At 57.9% G+C, this 18,226-nt stretch overlaps 2 protein-coding genes and 1 long non-coding RNA gene across 12 annotated transcripts in view; 2 read left to right on the forward strand and 1 right to left on the reverse strand.

Moving 5' to 3' along the window:
* NADK (NAD kinase) overlaps positions 1 to 5,574 on the forward strand; it is a 28,562-nt gene extending 22,988 nt beyond the window's left edge. Inside the window, 10 exon segments of the mRNA XM_077979769.1 lie at positions 414 to 588; positions 591 to 619; positions 1,074 to 1,231; positions 1,391 to 1,476; positions 2,259 to 2,361; positions 3,353 to 3,507; positions 3,668 to 3,767; positions 3,843 to 4,000; positions 4,399 to 4,481; positions 5,005 to 5,574. Of these exon segments, the coding sequence (XP_077835895.1) occupies positions 414 to 588; positions 591 to 619; positions 1,074 to 1,231; positions 1,391 to 1,476; positions 2,259 to 2,361; positions 3,353 to 3,507; positions 3,668 to 3,767; positions 3,843 to 4,000; positions 4,399 to 4,481; positions 5,005 to 5,167 (1,210 nt within the window). The 3' untranslated portion in view covers positions 5,168 to 5,574.
* Positions 1 to 18,226, reverse strand: part of LOC144337174 (uncharacterized) — a 29,582-nt gene that overhangs the window by 11,118 nt on the left and 238 nt on the right. The gene's annotated exons all lie outside the window — the stretch shown is intronic.
* Positions 12,783 to 18,226, forward strand: part of SLC35E2 (solute carrier family 35 member E2) — a 42,834-nt gene continuing 37,390 nt past the window's right edge. For 6 of the 10 annotated variants that reach the window (XR_013409707.1, XR_013409708.1, XR_013409706.1 and 3 more), the window contains exon 1: positions 12,783 to 13,141. The gene's annotated coding sequence lies outside the window, so the exon portion shown is untranslated. Of the gene's footprint in view, positions 13,210 to 13,393; positions 13,640 to 14,176; positions 14,595 to 18,226 lie in introns of those variants that run through there. The other 4 variants (XR_013409710.1, XM_077979879.1, XR_013409712.1 and 1 more) reach the window with 3 other exon arrangements.

Here is an 18,226-nt window from a genome sequence, read left to right on the forward strand (position 1 = left end):
AGAAAAGAGTGGCCCGGCCATGGGCTTCCGTGGTCATTTCTGCCCCGCCAGCGTCACCGAGGAGCCAGGCAGGCAAGTGGCTGGGGGCTCTGAAGGGCAGCGGTGCATGCGCTTGGGTCAGTGCGGTGCCCGGGCGGGGAGTGTGGGCCTGAGCCTGCGTGTGATGGGCCAAGCAGCTGAGCGGTGGTCATTCAGGACCCTACTGACCCCTGGCCCTGCCTCTGTGGCCAGGCCCCTGGCACCAGGTGGCTGGGGGCACCGGTGCGACCCTCAGCCCTGCCCGTGGCCACTGAGCACATTTCCCTGGGAGGTGAAAACATCTTTTTAAAGTTGTGTTTTCTTTTCTAAGTCGCACACCTTTTCCACGAGGTGGAGATCACTGCTGGTGTGAACTCTTTTCTGCTCCCCTAAAGGCACATCCAGGACCCTGCAAGCCAGCGGCTGACGTGGAACAAGTCTCCGAAGAGCGTCCTTGTCATCAAGAAGATGAGAGACGCCAGCCTACTGCAGCCGTTCAAGGAGCTCTGCACGCACCTCATGGAGGCACGCGGGGCGGAGGGGAACGGGGCCTGGGGTGCACACGGAGTTGTGGGGGGGCCTCCGTCCGTATCGCTGCCCCGTGAGACCACGGGAACCACCTCAAGTGCTGGGAAACGACTACTTGTCTGGAACTGGGGACCGAGCAGGGATCTGCCCACGTGTCTGGGTTTGTGTGTGCTGTCATGACAAGCACCAGACTGGGTGATCAACAATGGGCCGGATGGGCTCATGGCCCTGGAGGCCGGGAAGTCCAAGATCAAGGGGCTGCATCTGGCATGGGCCTTCCTGCCGTGTCCTCCTGCAGAAGAGCAGGCGTGGGGGGCGCGGCACGAAAGAGCTGGGAAACCGAAATAACAGCCTTAGTCAGTTCCTGAGAAGGGAGCCCCTCCGCCCAATCATCTCTTAAAGGTGCTGCTGCTTAATCCTGGTGCATTGGTGATGAAGCTTCAGCGTCAGCTTGGGAGGGGCGGGCATGCAGGCCACGGTGCCAGGTCTCTGATTCCAACGCCCGTGAGTCGGGAACCTCCCTGCAGGAGGGTGGGTTCTGCAGGTGGAATGAGCAGGTTGGCACTTTGCTTCCAGGAGAACAACATGATCGTGTATGTGGAAAAGAAAGTGCTGGAAGACCCTGCCATCGCCAGCGATGAAAGCTTTGGGGCAGTGAAGAAGAAATTCTGTACCTTTCGAGAAGGTGGGCTGTCGGCAGCTCTGTCCTTGGTTTCTCCAGCACAGTTCCCTGCCCCAGTGGAAGCTTCTGGCACTGTTGCCCTCATCATTGGTGTCTGCGCACTGTACCACGGAGGGGCCGCCCTGTGACAGCCTCTTCTTGGTTTTGCTTTGTGTTTCCTAGATTATGATGACATTTCCAATCAGATAGACTTCATCATCTGCCTGGGCGGAGACGGGACGCTGCTGTACGCTTCCTCGCTTTTCCAGGTGAAGCACTGACGTTTCCAGACGCGCACCAGGTTCTAGTCTAGGTGCTGCGTAACGAGGGGCTCGCAACCACGGCTTCCATTACTTTTCACCCCGTAGCTTTATGCAAGGGCAGTCATCTAGAGCGGCCAGCACCGACTCCCATGGTGGCATCCCGGTGGGGCGCAATGGTGGGGCTAGGGGCAGTGTGGACACAGTGCTACAGCTGGGGGTGGCCAGAGCGCCTGGGACAGGAGGGAGTGGTGCAGGGCAGCAGGTCCTGGGAGACGACCTTGCGTACTGGCCCATCCCCTCCAGGCCTCCCTCGAGCTCTTCTTCCTGGTTTCTCGGCAGCACGGCTCTCCCCCTGGGCTGTAGGGCCACACTGTGCGGGGACCCTGGCTCTGCCCTTGGCCCGCTGCGTTGGTGACACCCGGAAATGCCCGCAGCCCACCCCGCTCTCCTCCTCATCTCCCCATTAGCACCTGTGGGGCGCGAGGCTCTGACCCCGAGGCCGCCTCCCACCCGCCCCCGCTGGCTCCCCTGCCGTCCACGTCCAGGGGGCTGCTCAGCTCTGCTACCTTTGTTTCTCACCAGCTCCCCACACCGACCTTGGCCCTGGTGGCCCAGCCCACCCTGGCCTGGGACGTCCCCCTCTGCTCGTCCACACGGCCAGTCCCTCTTGCAGAGGGTCAGAGGTGCTGTCCCCACAGAGCTGGGTCCCTCCTGAGGTGCCGGTGCCAAGTTGGGTGGTGTGGGAGTGCGCGGCCTGGGCGCTGAATGACCTCTCCGTCGGCTCACAGGGCAGCGTCCCTCCGGTCATGGCCTTCCACCTGGGCTCCCTGGGCTTCCTGACCCCGTTCAGCTTTGAGAACTTTCAGTCCCAAGTTACTCAGGTGATAGAGGGTGAGTTGGAATGTTCTGGAGCCCACAAGCAGCTCTGATCCTGGGGCTTTCGTCTCGCTTGGTTGTGGAGGGTTTGTTTTATTTATTGATGCATGGAGCAAACATCGAAAGGTTTCTAGATTCAGGGATTTCTAAATCTTGAGTGGTTCAAACCTTTTTTACTAACACTGAGAAGTTTCAGCAGATCACAGGTTGAAGCTGCCCTGCCTGTTGGGCAGAAGTGAGCTGATTCTCACTCAGAAAGCACAGAAGTGTCCGCTGGGCATGGTGGTCACACCTGTAATCCCAGCACTGTGGGTGGCCGAGGCGGGCAGATCATGAGGTCAAGAGATGAGACCATCCTGGCCAACACGGTGAAACCCCGTCTCTACTAAAAATACAAAAATTAGCCGGGCGTGGTGATGCGCGCCTGTAGTTCCAGCTACTTGGGAGGCTGAGGTGGGAGAATCACTTGAACCCAGGAGGCAGAGGTTGCAGTGAGCGGAAATCGCACCACTGCACTCCAGCCTGGGTGATGGAGTGAGACTCCGTCTCAAACAAACAAACAAAAGGCACAGAAGTGTCAACTTGGGAGCAGAAAGGGACCCTGACCCCGCTGGCCTCCCTGGGCTGGGCCCCGACCCTGCCAGCCTTGCTGACGCGTGCCCTCCGATGCCCTGATTCCCGCTGACGCCCTCTGACTCCCTCCAACGCCCTCTGACTCCCTCCAACGCCTTCCGACTCCCTCAAACGCCCTCTGACTCCCGCTGACGCCCTCCGACTCCCTCCAACGCCCTCCGACTCCCTCCAACGCCCTCTGACTCCCGCTGACGCCCTCCGACTCCCGCTGACGCCCTCCGACTCCCACTGACGCCCTCCGACTCCCTCCGACATCCTCTGATGCCCTCCGACTCCCACTGACGCCCTCCGACTCCCGCTGACGCCCTCTGACTCCCGCTGACGCCCTCTGACCCGTGCCCTCTGATGCCCTGTGACTCCCACCGGACCTCAGGAAACGCAGCTGTTGTTCTCCGGAGCCGGCTGAAGGTCAGGGTGGTGAAGGAGCTCCGGGGGAAGAAGACAGCGGTGCACAACGGGCTGGGTGAAAATGGCTCACGGGCTGCGGGCCTGGACATGGATGTCGGGAAGCAGGCCATGCAGTACCAGGTGAGTGGAGGTGCCTCAGCCTCGGTGAGGGGCCCGGGGTGGGGGGACTTGGGTTCCAGGGGCGAGGGCCTTCCGCAGAGCCTGGCTAGGTGGGACGGCCGTGTCTGTGAGCTGTGCGGCCCCACCCGCCCTGAGCGTGCAATGCTGTCATCCCCTCCAGGTCCTGAATGAGGTGGTGATTGACAGAGGCCCCTCCTCCTACCTGTCCAACGTGGACGTCTACCTGGACGGACACCTCATCACCACGGTGCAGGGCGACGGTAAGGCCCGCAGCACTGTCCTGGGGCCCTGAGCGTCCCTCGGGCGGGAGTGACGCCTGCGCCTGTCCCTGTCAGGAGTGATCGTGTCCACCCCGACGGGCAGCACGGCGTATGCGGCCGCGGCCGGGGCCTCCATGATCCACCCCAACGTGCCGGCCATCATGATCACGCCCATCTGCCCCCACTCGCTGTCCTTCCGGCCCATCGTGGTCCCCGCAGGGGTCGAGCTGAAGGTCAGAGCCAACGACGCTCCTTTTCCGGTTTGTGAGTCATTGGACCCCGTGCAGCACAAAGCCCGGACCTAGCGCTCGGCTCTGCCGTGCTGGCTCCAGCCTCAGACATGGCCTCACCCTCCTCGGGCCGTCCGTGCCCTCAGAGGCAAGCCCTGCCTTGCTGGTGCCCGAGATCTGTCCACCCAGGTGCCCGGGGCCCGGGTCTGAGGGGCTTCCCGCCATTGTTGGTCTCTGGCGGTGCTGAGCTGGGCCAGTGCCTGTAAGATGCGCACTCCACCGTCCACAACGCAGGGTCAGAGCTGCCCAACCTTCGGCCTCTGGCGAGCACTCGGGGGTGGGTGCCTAGAAGTGTCCTCCCCACAGCTGGGGGCCCACCCCTCTCCCTGCTTGACCCTCAGATCATGCTGTCACCTGAAGCAAGGAACACAGCATGGGTGTCCTTCGATGGACGGAAGAGACAAGAGATCCGCCACGGAGACAGGTGTGGGCTGCAGGCCGGGCTGGGCACTGCCTGCCAACCTCCTCCCTGAGCCAGGCAGCGCCTGCCCTCTTGGGGTTGGCCTGTAGACACAGCTTGTCCCCTAGAGCACCACAGGGCCTGAGTCCCTGGGTCTTAGAGTGTCACAGTCAGGGCACCCGTGCCGGCGGCAGCAGGTCACATACGGTGGCACATGCAAGCGTGACCCCAGCAGAGGCCTGAGGGTGTCCCCCCGCCCCCGGCACAGCTGCCCGCCCTTGCATGAGGGCTGCCCTCCCCCACCTCCTGGGACCTCACCTCTGAGGGCCCTGGGGCAGAGTTTGTCCGTTCCCTGCACCGTCCCCTCCAGGACCTGGGGCGGCTCTGTCCCAGCACCCATGGGGCACCCCTCAAGCCTGCCTCAGGGAGGGGCTGCCTGGCCCCTCAGGAAAAGAGTCCCAGCCATTCCCCGGGAGGGAGGGAGGGTTCTTGGCTGGGGCGGGCCTTTCTGGAAGCCCTGGCTCAGGCGGCTGCTCTCCCGCCCCAGCATCAGCATCACTACCTCATGCTACCCGCTCCCCTCCATCTGCGTGCGGGACCCCGTGAGCGACTGGTTTGAGAGCCTCGCGCAGTGCCTGCACTGGAACGTCCGGAAGAAGCAAGCCCACTTCGAGGAGGAGGAGGAGGAGGAGGAGGAAGGGGAGGGCTAGGTCGAGCCCTGTCCAGGCCGGAATCCTTCCGCTGTCTTCTTTTCTGCCCTCCAAGCTCCCTCTGGGGACAGACCAATCTGTGTGTGTCTGTGACCACCTCTGTCTCAATGGCGCGGCCACTTCCTTCCTGTAGCTGGGTCAGAGCCTGGGTCTGCCCTTTTGTCCAGATCAGCTGTTTTTTTTAACATTTTAAGTCTGACTTTTTTTGCTTTTCTAAAGAAGCAGTGAGAAATGGGCTGGGAGTGCTCCTGTCCCACTGACCCCGTGGGGGGTCCCTGGAGCACAGCCTCCAGCCGCCATAATTCCATGCCAGGATGTTTTTCCACAAATCAGTCGATTGAAATTCAGAGGGGTCGGAATGACTCGACCTATCCTTCAATGTTGAAAATAAATGTCTCAGCCAAAAACCTTCCTTGAGCTGCGATGCTTTTCCCCTTGGCCTGCACCTCTTTCCTTAAAACTTCTGCAGGGAAAGCCCCGGCGCAGGCGCTGTTGAAAAGTCTGGTCTTGCCGGTGGTTTTGTTCTGCGCAGTTTCTGGGGAGGGTTGGATGCGTCCCCTGCTGTCCAGCCCTCCCCGCTCGAGGCCCCACGAGTCTGGGACCCTCAGTGGGAAGGGGGCTGGCATCGCTGGCGACCCACACATTCCTCACGTAGCTTCCGCTCCCAGGAAGGGGCTTTAAATCCTGTATATACTTTTTAGAGATTCTTTTAAAGTTTCTGAAATGCTTATGTGCATCTTTTCTTGTACACACTTTTGTGAAGATTTCAGGGGAAGGGAGTCGTCTGCCATTAAATGTTTACATTTGTGTTCTGCAAGACGCCGTCTTCGGGGACCATTCGGGGACCATTCTGTTCAGTGCGATCCTGGTGGTCCGGGAGATGGGGATTTCCGGGGCTAGTGATCGTGATCCCTTTTATCTTGCAACTGTAATGAGAATCTTTGACATGAACACGGCGAGGGACTCAACACGCTGATTCTCCTCCTGCCTCTACCATGAGTCTCCAGCCTGCAAAGCACTGGCAGCTGTGGTGCATGTGGGTGCTGCTACCCCGGCACGCGCCTCTTCCACGGGCACAGGTGTGTGGAGGCCGTGGTCAGAGCCTGGTGTCCTGGTTACTGCTGCCCGGGCGTCTGTATTTTGAGTAACTGCTCTGAGTTTTGCACATGAAGTTGTCCTCATCTGCTGGAGACTGATAAGAAAAAGGCGGCACAAAACATTCGCCGCCTCCGGTGAGCTTCCCGCAGCCATCCGGCTCCACCTGGGCACGTTCTCTGAGGCACGTGTCTCCCCCGCTCACCCTCGTCTGGGCACCGCAGCATCGGCAGACTTAGCGTCCAAAAACCCTGAGTGTGATTCTGGGCAGCGGGCCTGGCTTTAAGTCTGCCGTGACCCTGGGCACAGGGGAGGCCCAGCTGTGGGCTTAGGAGGAGAGAGGGACCAGCACCCAGCGTCAGGGCCGGAAGACAGCAGTGTTCAGAATTCCAGCCACTCATCTGAAGAAAAAAGGTGTGAACTGAGCTCTAAAGCAGCACGAGACGGAAATGATCTAGAAAACTTTGGATTTTTGACGTAAATTTTAATGTTTCATATTAATTTCTTGAAAATTTATTAAATGTCATTGAAAGCCTTATTACGATTTTCAGATCCTTTCAATAAACAAGACTTGTAAAAAAGAAGCTGGGTTAATAACACCTTTCTTCTGACGCCTTGTAACCAACATAGAGGGGTTGGGCAGGGTCACCCCCATTAAATCCTGGCCCCGAAATGCCCATCCACCGAGTGTGGGGCCGGCAGGCCGTCCTCCCCAAGGGGCTGTGTGGTGCCCCAGGGGCTGGGAGTGCCGCTGGCTCTTCTGGGCAAGGGGGCACTGCCCTGGCAGGGGGAGGGGTAGACAGAGGGACTCAAAATCGTGGGGTGGTGTTGCCTCGGGCAGGCTGTGTTTCTCCTGGAAGAGCCACTGAGACCAGGGGGAGTTGAGTCCCTGCATCCCCGGGGCCAGCAGGGCTGGAAGGGCCCCTCCATCCGGGCTGCCTAACTCAGGGGCAGCCACAAGCCAGGTGAGGACCTGCTGTCCCCTGGGCCCAGCCTGGGCACCGACATCGGCCTCCCTCCCTCCAGTGATGTGGTCCTCCCCGCAACCCCCCAACACCGCAACCCCACACCATCCCTGTTGTCCTAACAAGGCCCAGATGAATGTGGCTCAAGGCTTTGCCCGGAGCCAATCTGTGCTACATGCGTGCAAGGCCAGGAGAGACCAGAATGACCACCCCATGGGCACCTGCACCACCAGCACCCTGCACCGTTTTGGGGATGTGAAAGCCTGGGCTGTGGGCCCCTCCCTACTGACCTGGAGCACCTCTGTCTCCCCGGCCTGGAAGAGGCTGTGGATCAAGCCTTAAGCTTCCCAGCTTTCGGGAGCACAGAGGCCCCAAGACATCCTCGGGGGCTGCCGGGCTTAGGCCTGGGGCTTGGAAACCTTTTCGATCCTGAAGCGGCGGCATCCAGGGTCTCTGCCGGGCCAGCTCCAGCCTGTACCCTGGGCACCTCTGTGCTGGGCCTGGCACCTTCACCCTGCCTCCCACAGCCATGGTGTCTCCTCAGGTCAGGTCAGAAGGTGCTGCAGCCAGGCACAAAGACCCAGCCCAATTCCTGTGGCCTCTGCGGGGTCTGGTGAGGCCTGTTCTGCTGGGAGCCCAGGAGGCTGCGACCCTGGAGCCAGAAGTCCGGTTGGGGGAGAGCAGGGTGGGGAGGGTATGGCAGAGGAGCTGGCCGGAGGAGCCCAGGGAAGGTTGGCAGTGCTGGGGATGTCGGGGACGGCAGGAGCTGGTACGTCACCGCGTGGTTCAGCCGTTTCCAGCACATCCCGCCCCAGAAGGATCTTGACCAGGGCATAGGCTGCCTTCAGGGTCTGGTAACACCAAGGAGCCAAGGCAGGCAGTAAACTGAGGCCACAACCTCCTTAGGAGCCTCCACCACCAGGACACGCACCGGAAAGAGGAAGGAGGCCCCTGCGGAGAGCAGGGTGGGCAGGAGTGGGTGGCCAGGACAGGCAGTACCCAGTGAGGGGTGGTGGGGACCCAGGAGCCACAGAGGAGCTGGCTCAGCCACCCTGTGCAGGAGGCACTTGGGGCCTGTGCTCCGGCCTCACCAGGGCTGCCCCACGCCCATATCCTGCTGATAAGCCCCAGGACCAGGATCCCCACCCAGCTGCTCTGCAGAGGGGACAGGAGGCCAGACAAAAAGATGGACAAACACACACACAGACACACCACACAGAAAAATAGGCGTGGGCACCACTGAGACACACACACTCAGAGACACGCAGTGCGCTCTGGGAAACAGGACGGTTCCTCCAAACCAGCAAAGGGCCCAGGAAAGCATGGGTGGCCCTGAGTATGGAGGGTCTGAAGGCTGCGGGAACTTGCCCATGAGTGACCTTGGCCTGGAGAACTCCCCGGCCTCTTTCCCCACCTGCTGATGAGGACAAATTGCAGGGGCATGAGCGGCTGCTGCTCCCCCACCGCTGGACAGGTGGCCGAGTGGCCTGCAGGCTGGGTCTCCAGGTGGGGACCCTCCCTGCTTCCTTCCCATCCATGGGGCCTTGGCACAGACCCCATTCTCTGGGCCCTCTGTTCACACCCCACACCTCCCTGCTGTCCTCAACGCCCCTTGGGAAACTTCAGCTCCTCTGGGCTGGCAGGTCTCACCCTCCCTGCTGAGTGGGAGCCCGGACCCAGACTGAGGCTGGCTGGGGGACATGGAGGAGCCTGTGGGCTGGGGGGACCCAGAAGGGGGCAGAACAGAGCTAGCCATGACCTCTTTCCTTCCTGCCTTCTAGAAGATCATCCAGGCCCTGAAGGCAGAGGAAAGGAATCCCACAGCCCACGGGCCCCTCAGCCTGGGGAGACCCTGCCCTGAGGTCAGCAGGGAGGCCAGGGAGGACCGTGTGGAGGACTCTACCCAGCCATGTCGCAGGCAGCACAACCCGGGAGGTCCCGGGAACCAGGGATGCACTTTAGAGGTTTGAATAGCGCCTGGACCCATCAGCCTCCCACACAGCGAGGTTTCCTGACTCCTAACTGACTCCACATCGTGTGGATAGAAATTCACTGAAATACATGACAACGGCATGCAGGCAGGAAAACATGTGCAATAATACAACAGCTCGATGTTCTCAATACAAAGCTCATAGAATTAACACAAAACACTAATAGAAAAATTGTCAAAGGGCAGAAACCGATGACTCAAGAAACAATATAAATAGCTAAGAAGTGCCAGGCACGGTGGCTCATGCCTATAATCCCAGCACTTTGGGAAGCCAAGGTGGGTGGATCACGAGGTCAGGAGATTGAGACCATCCTGGCTAACATGGTGAAACTCCATCTCTACTAAAAATACAAAAAAAAAAAAAATTAGCTGGGCGAGGTGGCGGCGCCTGTAGTCCCAGCTACTCGGGAGGCTGAGGCAGGAGAATGGTGTGAACCCGGCAGGCGGAGCTTGCAGTGAGCCGTGATCGCGCCACTGCACTCCAGCCTGGGTGACAGAGCGAGACTCTGTCTCAAAAAAAAAAAAAGAAATTTAAAATTAAAATTATTAATACACGCCTCCCAGGCAATATAGCAAAGAGAAGTGGGGCATGGTGGCTCACGCCTGTAATCCCAACACTTTGGGAGGCCAAGGTAGGTGGATCATGAGGTCAGGAGATCGAGACCATCCTGGCTAACAAGGTGAAACTCCATCTCTACTAAAAATACAAAACAATTAGCAGGGCGTGGTGGTGGGCATGTGTAATCCCAGCTACTCAGGAGGCTAAGGCAGAGAATTGCTTGAACTCAGGAGGCGGAGCTTGCGGTGAGCTGAGATCACACCACTGCACTCCAGCCTGGGTGAGAGTGAGATATTGTCTCAAAAAAAAAAAAAAGGCCGGGCACGGTGGCTCGGGCCTGTAATCCCAGTACTTTGGGAGGCCAAGGTGGGTGGATCACAAGGTCGGGAGATGGAGAACATCTTGGCCAACAGGGCGAAACCCCGTCTCTACTAAAAATACAAAAATGAGCTGGGCGTGATGGCGCACGTCTGTATTCCCAGCTACTCAGGAGGCTAAGGCAGGAGAATCACTTGAACCTGGGAGGCAGATGTTGCAGCGAGCCAAGATCACGCCACTGCACTCCAGCCCGGGCGATGAGAGCGAAACTCCGTCCCAAAAAAAAAAAAAAAGAAAAAAAGAGTACTTTTTATAAATCTGCTTTTGAAATCATTTGGATACTACAGTGACCCTGCTGACCACAACAGCCGAGACTAGTGGGCAAATCACCAGACATTTCTGGGTTTCCTGCAAAGTAGGAAAATCTACTTTGTAAACGGCTCTCAAATTTATGAACTCCGTGTGGATCGTGAACTCAGGCACCAGGCAGATTGCACCCCACTGCGTTAATTTCACTTCTGAGTCTTTTATAATTTTCTTTATTCCTTTTTTTTTTTTTTTTTTTGAGACGGAGTCTCACTCTATGGCCAGGCTGGAGTGCAGTGGCGCGATCTTGGCTCACTGCAACCTCCATCTCCTGAGTTCAAGCGATTTTCCTGCCTCAGCCTCCCAAGTAGCTGGGATCACAGGCAGCCGCCACCATGCCCAGCTTTTTTTTTTTTTTCGTATTTTTTGTAAAGACGGGGTTTCACCGTGTTAGCCAGGACGGTCCAGATCTTCTGACCTTGTGATCCGCTGGCCTCGGCCTCCTAAAGTGCTGGGATTACAGGTGTGAGACACCGCGCCCGGTCTTTTCTTTCTTTTTTTTTTTTTAAGACAAGGTTCTCACTCTGTCGCCCAGGCTGGAGTGTGATCCTAGCTCACTGCAGCCTCGACCTCCCAGGTTCCAGCCATCCTCCCACCTCAGCCTCCAGAGTAGCTGGGACCACAGGCACCATCACCGCGCCCTGACCGGCTCCCGGGGGCGCTCCGCGCCCCTCCTCCTGCCCCACTCCTCTGGGACATCCCCACCAAAGACCCCGCGGGAGGAAACAGTCCCAGTCTCTGGCCCAACCGTGTTGCGGGCCCCACGGGAAAGCCTGGGGAAGGAGGCTGCCATCAGCGGACGCCCTGGCCAGGATCTGAAGCTTTACGAAGGTTCGTACAACGTAAAGAAGAAGAAGTGAAAGTTTAACGAAACGTAAAAGTAGTCTTTATTTATTTACGAGACGGAGTCTCGCTCTGTCCCCCAGGCTAGAGTGCAATGGCGCGATCGATCTCGGCTCACTGCAACCTCCGCCTCCGGGTTCAAGCGATTTCCTGCCTCAGCCTCCGGAGTAGCTGGGGCTACAGGCGCGCGCCACGAGGCCCGGGTAATTTTTGTCTGTATTTTTAGTACAGATGGGGGCAGTTTTACCATGTTGGCCAGGCTGGTCTCGAACTCCTGACCTCAGGCGATCCGCCTGCCTCAGCCTCTCAAAATGCCGGGATTACCGGCGTGAGCCACCTCCCCCGGCCAAAAGTAAACTTTTCTTTTTTCTTTTGAGAGGGAGTCTCGCTCTGTCGCCCAGGCTGGAGTGCAGGGGCGCGATCTCGGCTCACTGCAGCCTCCACCTCCGGGTTCAGGCGATCCTCCTTCCTCAGCCTCCAGGGCCGGGACTACAGGCGCCCCCACCGCGCCCGGCGAATTTTTGTATTTTTAGTAGAGACGAGGTTTCACCTTGTGATGCGCCCGCCTCGGCCTCCCAAAGGGTTGGGATTACAGGCCTGAGCCACCGTGCCCGGCCCAAAAGTAATCTGTAAAGAGCCCTTTAGCTGCAACTTCATTCCCGAACATTATTTGAGAAAGTAACGCTAGGAAATCGCTCCACGAAGTTCCAGAGCCAGAGTCCTCGGGGCCGCGGGCAGGTGTGTCTGCTCCGGACGCCCCCAGCAGCGCGGGCGCCAGCCTGATGCGGAGGCCCCGCCCCCGAGCGCGCCACAAGCCAATCAGCGCCCTGAGGCGAGTCCTCACCCCGCGCGGCGGCCCCGCCCCCCAGCAGCTTTCCGTCAGGCTGTGCGGAGCTCCTTCCGCCAAGAGGCGCTTTTGTGTCTTCTAAGTTAAGCGTATTCAGTGGGTTTCTTATTCCTTGAACCCAAACCTGGGGCCTCTGGGGCTTAGAGAGCGGCCTCCACAGACTGGCCGATCCCGCCCTGAAGTGCCGGCGGTGGAACAGCCCGGGCGGAACCAACGGGCTGCCGCGGGGGTGGGGGCCGCTGTTTCCCCCTCCCATGTGCCTGCAGTGGAACAGCCCGGGAGGAACCAACGGGCCGCGGGGGTGTACTGAGCTCACCGTCTTCCTCCTCCCTCTGCTTGCAGTGGAACGGCCCGGGCAGAACCAACCGCGCGGCCGCAGGGAGCACTCAGCGCGCCGTGTGTCTCCCCCCAACCCTCCCCGTGCGCCTACAGTGGAACCAACAGACGGCCGCGGGGAGTAAGCGCGCCGTGTCCCCACCGTGTGCCTGCAGTGGAACGGCCCCGGCGGGACCAACGGGCGGCCGCGGAAGGGCACTAAAAACTCCTGTTTCCATCCCCCCCATCTGCCTGCAGTGGAACGGCCCGAGCGGAACCAACGGGGAGGGGCGCTGAGCGCGCCGTGTTTTACCCCCAGTCTGCCTGGAGTAGAACGGCCCGGGCGGAACCAACGGGTAGCGGCGGGGGCGTTGTGGGCCGCGGCGCGGTTCCCCGCTCCCCGGCTCCGGGCACTGAGGGGCGGCGCCCGCGGGGCAGCGAGGAGCCCGATGCCGGGTTCTGCGCGTCATTTTCGGCCCCGCGGGCGCCCCGTGAAGCCCACCTGGGTCCGCCCGCCCTGTGACACTCCCCATAGCCGAGCTCCGAGCCCCCTCCGCGGCCTCGCATCCGGCCCCTCCAGCGCGCGCCTCTCAGGCCCCGCCCGCCGGCGTCCCTTTGTTGTGAAGGCGGCGGGGCCCAGCGCTATGCCTGCGGCGGAGACTGCATCAGGCTGTTGGTGGGTTCTGCGTGCTGGGTGCTGTGCTCGGTGCTCGGTGCTGAGTGCTGGGTGCTGGGTGCTGCGAGGTCGGTGCTGGGTGATGGGTGCTGGGTGACGGGTGCCGGTACTGATGCTGAGTGCGCGGGCGCCCGGGGTTCCCCTGCCCGGATTGGCTCCTGGGGGGTCCTTTCCTACGGCGGGCGCTGTGCGCGGAAAACGCTGGTGGCGTTTTGCGAGCTGGCTTTGTTTTCACGTTCGGGAGTCCACGGCGACCCCCACGCCCTGAAACCCGGGAACGCGGTGTGCGTGGCCACAAAAAAAAAGCGCAAAAATCTCCCGACAGCCGAGCTCCCGTTCGGTGGCTTTTTAGTTCTTTGTTTGTTTTTTAATGGAGCGTAACCTACTTTGCTCAGGAAGCCTGCACGTCACATTTTCAGGCCACACGAGCCCGTGTTTTAGGAAGGGTCGCTGAGGCAGGAGTAGGAAGGTTTTCCACGCCACTCACGCATTTTCAGTGTAGGCAAATCAGAAAACGGAGGGCAGAACGAAAATGAGCGGATCTGGGAGTCCAGGCTGCGCTTCGTCCACATCTGTAACAGATGTTTCCTGGTGAAGATGTGTAGGGCGCAGTGGGTTACCTGGGCGGGGGGGGCACAGGGCACCCTCCTCGGGGTGCCTTTGGCGTTGGGCACTTGTGTGGTCTCCAGCTTCCGGGTGTTGGAAGGGAGTGTCCCCCTGCAGCCTGAGCCTCTGCCAGATGGTTTCCTTGGGAGGAACTCCCAGGGGGAGGTCTGAGTTCCGGGGCATGGTTTGAAGATTTGGGACACGTTTTGCCTGAAATGCCCTTCTGGCTGTTTGAACCCACCTGGACTTCCTGACCAGGGGCACGGATTGTTAACCTCTGGTGCAGGGGCCTGGCTAGGAGAGGTCTGCACAGTTGGACAGGGTGCAAAGTGACGCTTTGTCATAATCCGGCGCTCAGATTCCTGTGGTGGGACGAGCAGCTCCTGTGGCTTTATCCCATTTTAAATCCAGGTTTTCTTTTCCTTCTAGTCCTCGGGCTCCTCCCGGGGACCCTTGTCCAGACAGCGGAAGGGAAGGATGTCACTTCTGAGATGAGGTTCAGAAAGGCCAGGGCTCCTGTCCTGGCTGCTGTCTCCCCCTCCCTGATGAGCTTGCTGGATGAAAGCTCCTGTCAGGCTGTGGGGTGTCCTGTGGAGAAACTGGCAAGAAACTGGTCTGGGGCCTTTCCACCTATAGCCAGCAAGGAACTGAACCCAGCCAGCATCCACGTCATTGAGCTCAGAGGTGGACCCCAGCCCCAGCTGAGCCTTCGGATGAGGCCACAGCCCTGGTCCACGGTGTGATTGCAGTTTCAGGAGGGGCCTTAAGCTAGAGGCGCCTGGCTAAGCTTCCCACAGATTCCTGCACCACAGGAGCCGACATCAAAAGCATTTGTTGTTTTGAGCTGGTAAGCGTGGAGTGACTGTTACAGGGCAGTAGAGAAGGGACATGTACCCTTTGTTCTTTTTATTGGCCTTTTAGAAGTTGTCCTCTGTGCCGGGCGCGGTGGCTCAAGCCTGTAATCCCAGCACTTTGGGAGGCCGAGACGGGTGGATCACAAGGTCAGGAGATTGAGACCATCCTGGCTAACCCTGTGAAACCCCGTCTCTACTAAAAAATACAAAAAACTAGCCGGGCGAGGTGGCGGGCGCCTGCAGTCCCAGCTACTGGGGAGGCTGAGGCAGGAGAATGGCGTGAACCCGGGAGGCGGAGCTTGCAGTGAGCTGAGATCCGGCCACTGCACTCTAGCCTGGGTGACAGAGTGAGACTCCGTCTCAAAAAAAAAAAAAAAAGTTGTCCTCTGTGAATCGCTTGAACTTGGGAGATGGAGGTTGCAGTGAGCTGAGATGGTGCCACTGCACTCCAGCCTGGGCAACAAGAGCGAAACTCATTCTCCAAAAAGAAATAAATTATCTGTGAAATATGTTTTTTTTCTTTTTTTTTTTTTTTTTTTTTTGAGACGGAGTCTTGCTCTGTTGCCCAGGCTGGAGCAATGGCACAGTCTCAGCTCACTGCAGCCTCCGCCCCCCAGGTTCAAGCGATTCTCCTGCCTCAGCCTCCTGTGTAGCTGGGATTACAGGCCCCCACCACCACACCTGGCGAACTTTTGTATTTTTAGTAGAGACAGGGTTTCATCATGTTGGCCAGGCTGGTCTTGAACTTCTGACCTCAGGTGATCTGCCCGCCTCAGCCTCCCAAAGTGCCAGGATGACAGGCATGAGCCACCATGCCCGGCCGACTTTTTTTTTTTTTTTTTTTTTTTTTTGCCTGTTTTTCTAATTGGTTTGTAGGAATTCTTTATACAGTCTGCATATTAATCCTTTGTCATGTTGTAAGTGTCTTTTCCCAGGTTGTGGCTGTTCAGTTCACTTTGAGGTATGTATATATATATTTTTTTGTTTTTTTGTTTTGTATTGTTTTGTTTTTTTGAGACAGAGTTTTGCTCTTGTTGCCCAGGCTGGAGTGCAATTGTGCGAGCAGCTGGGGTTATAGGCATGCGCCACCACACCTGGCTAATTTTGTATTTTTAGTAGAGACGGGGTTTCACCGTGTTAGCCTTGATCTCCTGACCTCGTGATCCACCCGTCTCGGCCTCCCAAAGTGCTGGGATTACAGGCCTGAGCCACCGCGCCCGGCCATTTTTTTTTTTTTTTTGAGACAGGGTCTCTCCGTGTCACCCAGGCTGGAGTGCAGTGGCGCGATCTTGGCTCACTGCAACCTCCGCCTCCTGGGTTCAAGCAATTCTCCTGCTTCAGCCTCCTGAGTAGCTGGGATTACAGGTGCACACCACCACACCTGGTTAATTTTTGTATTTTTGTAGAAACAGGGTTTCACCATGTTGGTCAGGCTGGTCTCGAGCTCCTGACCTCAAGTGATCCACCCACCTTGGCCTCCCAAAGTGCTGGGATTACAGGTGTGAGCCACTGCTCCCGGCCCACTTTGTGGTATACTTTGGTGAAACAGAATTCTTCGTTTAGCCAATTTAGTCCACCTGACCCTTTTTTTAATGGGTCATGCTTTTGGGGTTTGATTAGAGAAATTATTGTCCTACCCCAAAAAGAGTCAGGAGGACATTCCCTTATATTTTCCTGACCATAAAGTTTGGTGTTTTTTTTTTTTTTTTTGAGACGGAGTCTTGCTTTGTTGCCCAGGCTGGAGTGCAGTGGCGTAATCTCGGCTCACTGCAAGCTCCGCCTCCCGGGTTCATGCCATTCTCCTGCCTCAGCCTCCTGAGTAGCTGGGACTACAGGCACCCGCCACCACGCCCAGCTAATTTTGTTTATTTTTAGTAGAGATGGGGTTTCACCGTGTTAGCCAGGATAGTCTCAATCTCCTGACCTCATGATCCGCCCGCCTCGGCCTCCCAAAGTGCTGGGATTACAGGTGTGAGCCACCGTGCCCGGCCAGCATAAAGTTTTACACATTTAAGTTTCTCATAAGAACAGGCCACCTGGGTTCAAATCCTGACGCGGCTGCTGTGAAGCCCTGTCTTACCTTTGTGTGTCTCACGTGGTGATAACAGCACCTTCCCCAGAGGGCTATTGTGTGGATTCACCGCTGTGCAGAGGGCCTCGGACCCTCCAGCAGCAGAGTCAGGGCTGCGTCCGTGTTACTCGTTGTCGCCGTGTGTCTACTGATACGGGATCAGAATCCGGTTTTTCTTTTCCCCTGGCGTGGACAGCTGCCTGGTATCATAGACTGAATAAGGCTTGCTGCTTCAACAATTGGTGGTGCCTCCATTCTGCACACGCCAGACCTGTTTGTTTGTTTTTTTTTTTTTTTTGAGAGAGTTTCACTCTGTCACCCAGACTGGGGTGCAGTGGTGCAATCTCAGCTCACTAAAGCCTCCGTCTCCCAGGTTCAAGCGATCCTTGTGCCTCAGCTCAGCCTCTTGAGTAGCTGGGACTACTGGCACCCGCCACCACGTCCAGCTAATTTTTCTATTTAGCAGGGTTTCGCCATGTTGGCCAGGCTGGTCTCAAACTCCTGACCTCAGGTGATCTGCCTGCCTCTGCCTCCCAAAGTGCTGGGATTACAGGCGTGAGCCACTGCGTCCGGCCAGCATATGCTAGGCCTGTTTCGAGGTCCTTATTCTTTTGCATTTGTTTACTCGCCCAGCCCTGCACCGAGGTCTCAGACTGAACTAGAAGTCATCCTGTCTTGGGAGGACAGCTGCCGCCCCCTCCCCGCCCTGCCGTCTCCTCGCAGGACGTGTTTGTTCTACCCATCGTGTGTGCATAGTCTCCCTCTGTGATTGACACGTGTCTCATAGGGCTGGATCTATCTTGAGACTACATAGCCTCTTGTTTCTAAGCTTTTTTTTTTGAGACGGAGTCTCGCTCTGTCGCCCAGGCTGGAGTGCAATGGCGCGATCTCCGCTCACTGCAGCCTCCGCCTCCTGGGTTCAAGTGATTCTCCTGGCTCAGCTTCCTGAGTAGCTGGGACTACAGGTGCGCACCATCACACCTGGCTAATTTTTTTGTAGTAGAGATGAGGTTTCACTGTGTTGGCCAGAATGGTCTCGATGTCCTGACCTTGTGATCCACCACCTCAGCCTCCCAAAGTGCTGGGATTACAGGAGTGAGCCACCGCGCCCGGCCGTTTCTAAACTTTTACTCAGTAGTTTTAGTGTCTCTTGGTGACACTGTTGTGATTGGGATTATTGTGATGGTTGCCACATGGTGGCTTCTCATTCCCTCACTCTGATGATCATGGATTGACTTTGTGCTGAAAGAAAGACTTCCCCTCCGTTGCCATTCATTCATCAGCATGGCCTTGTGGGCTGTTGTTTTACTGGGGGTTCTGATCCTTTACTGTGTTATTTACTCTGCCTTTCAAGCCCCCTGAGCCCTCCCTCAGCCAGCTCTGAGTTCATTCCTGGAACGCAAACTTTCGGTGCGGCTAACCTGACAGCTCCTCTGGCATCTTTCCCACCACAGCCCAAGAATCAGTCATTTTTCAAAGAAGCCTGGTTGGCTTTAGTGGAGAATGATATAGATTATTTTTGGTTTTGTTCTGTTGTGTTTTTTAGACGGAGTC

The sequence above is a fragment of the Macaca mulatta genome, chromosome 1 (assembly GCF_049350105.2).
Source record: "Macaca mulatta isolate MMU2019108-1 chromosome 1, T2T-MMU8v2.0, whole genome shotgun sequence".
Taxonomy (NCBI): Eukaryota; Metazoa; Chordata; class Mammalia; order Primates; family Cercopithecidae; genus Macaca; species Macaca mulatta.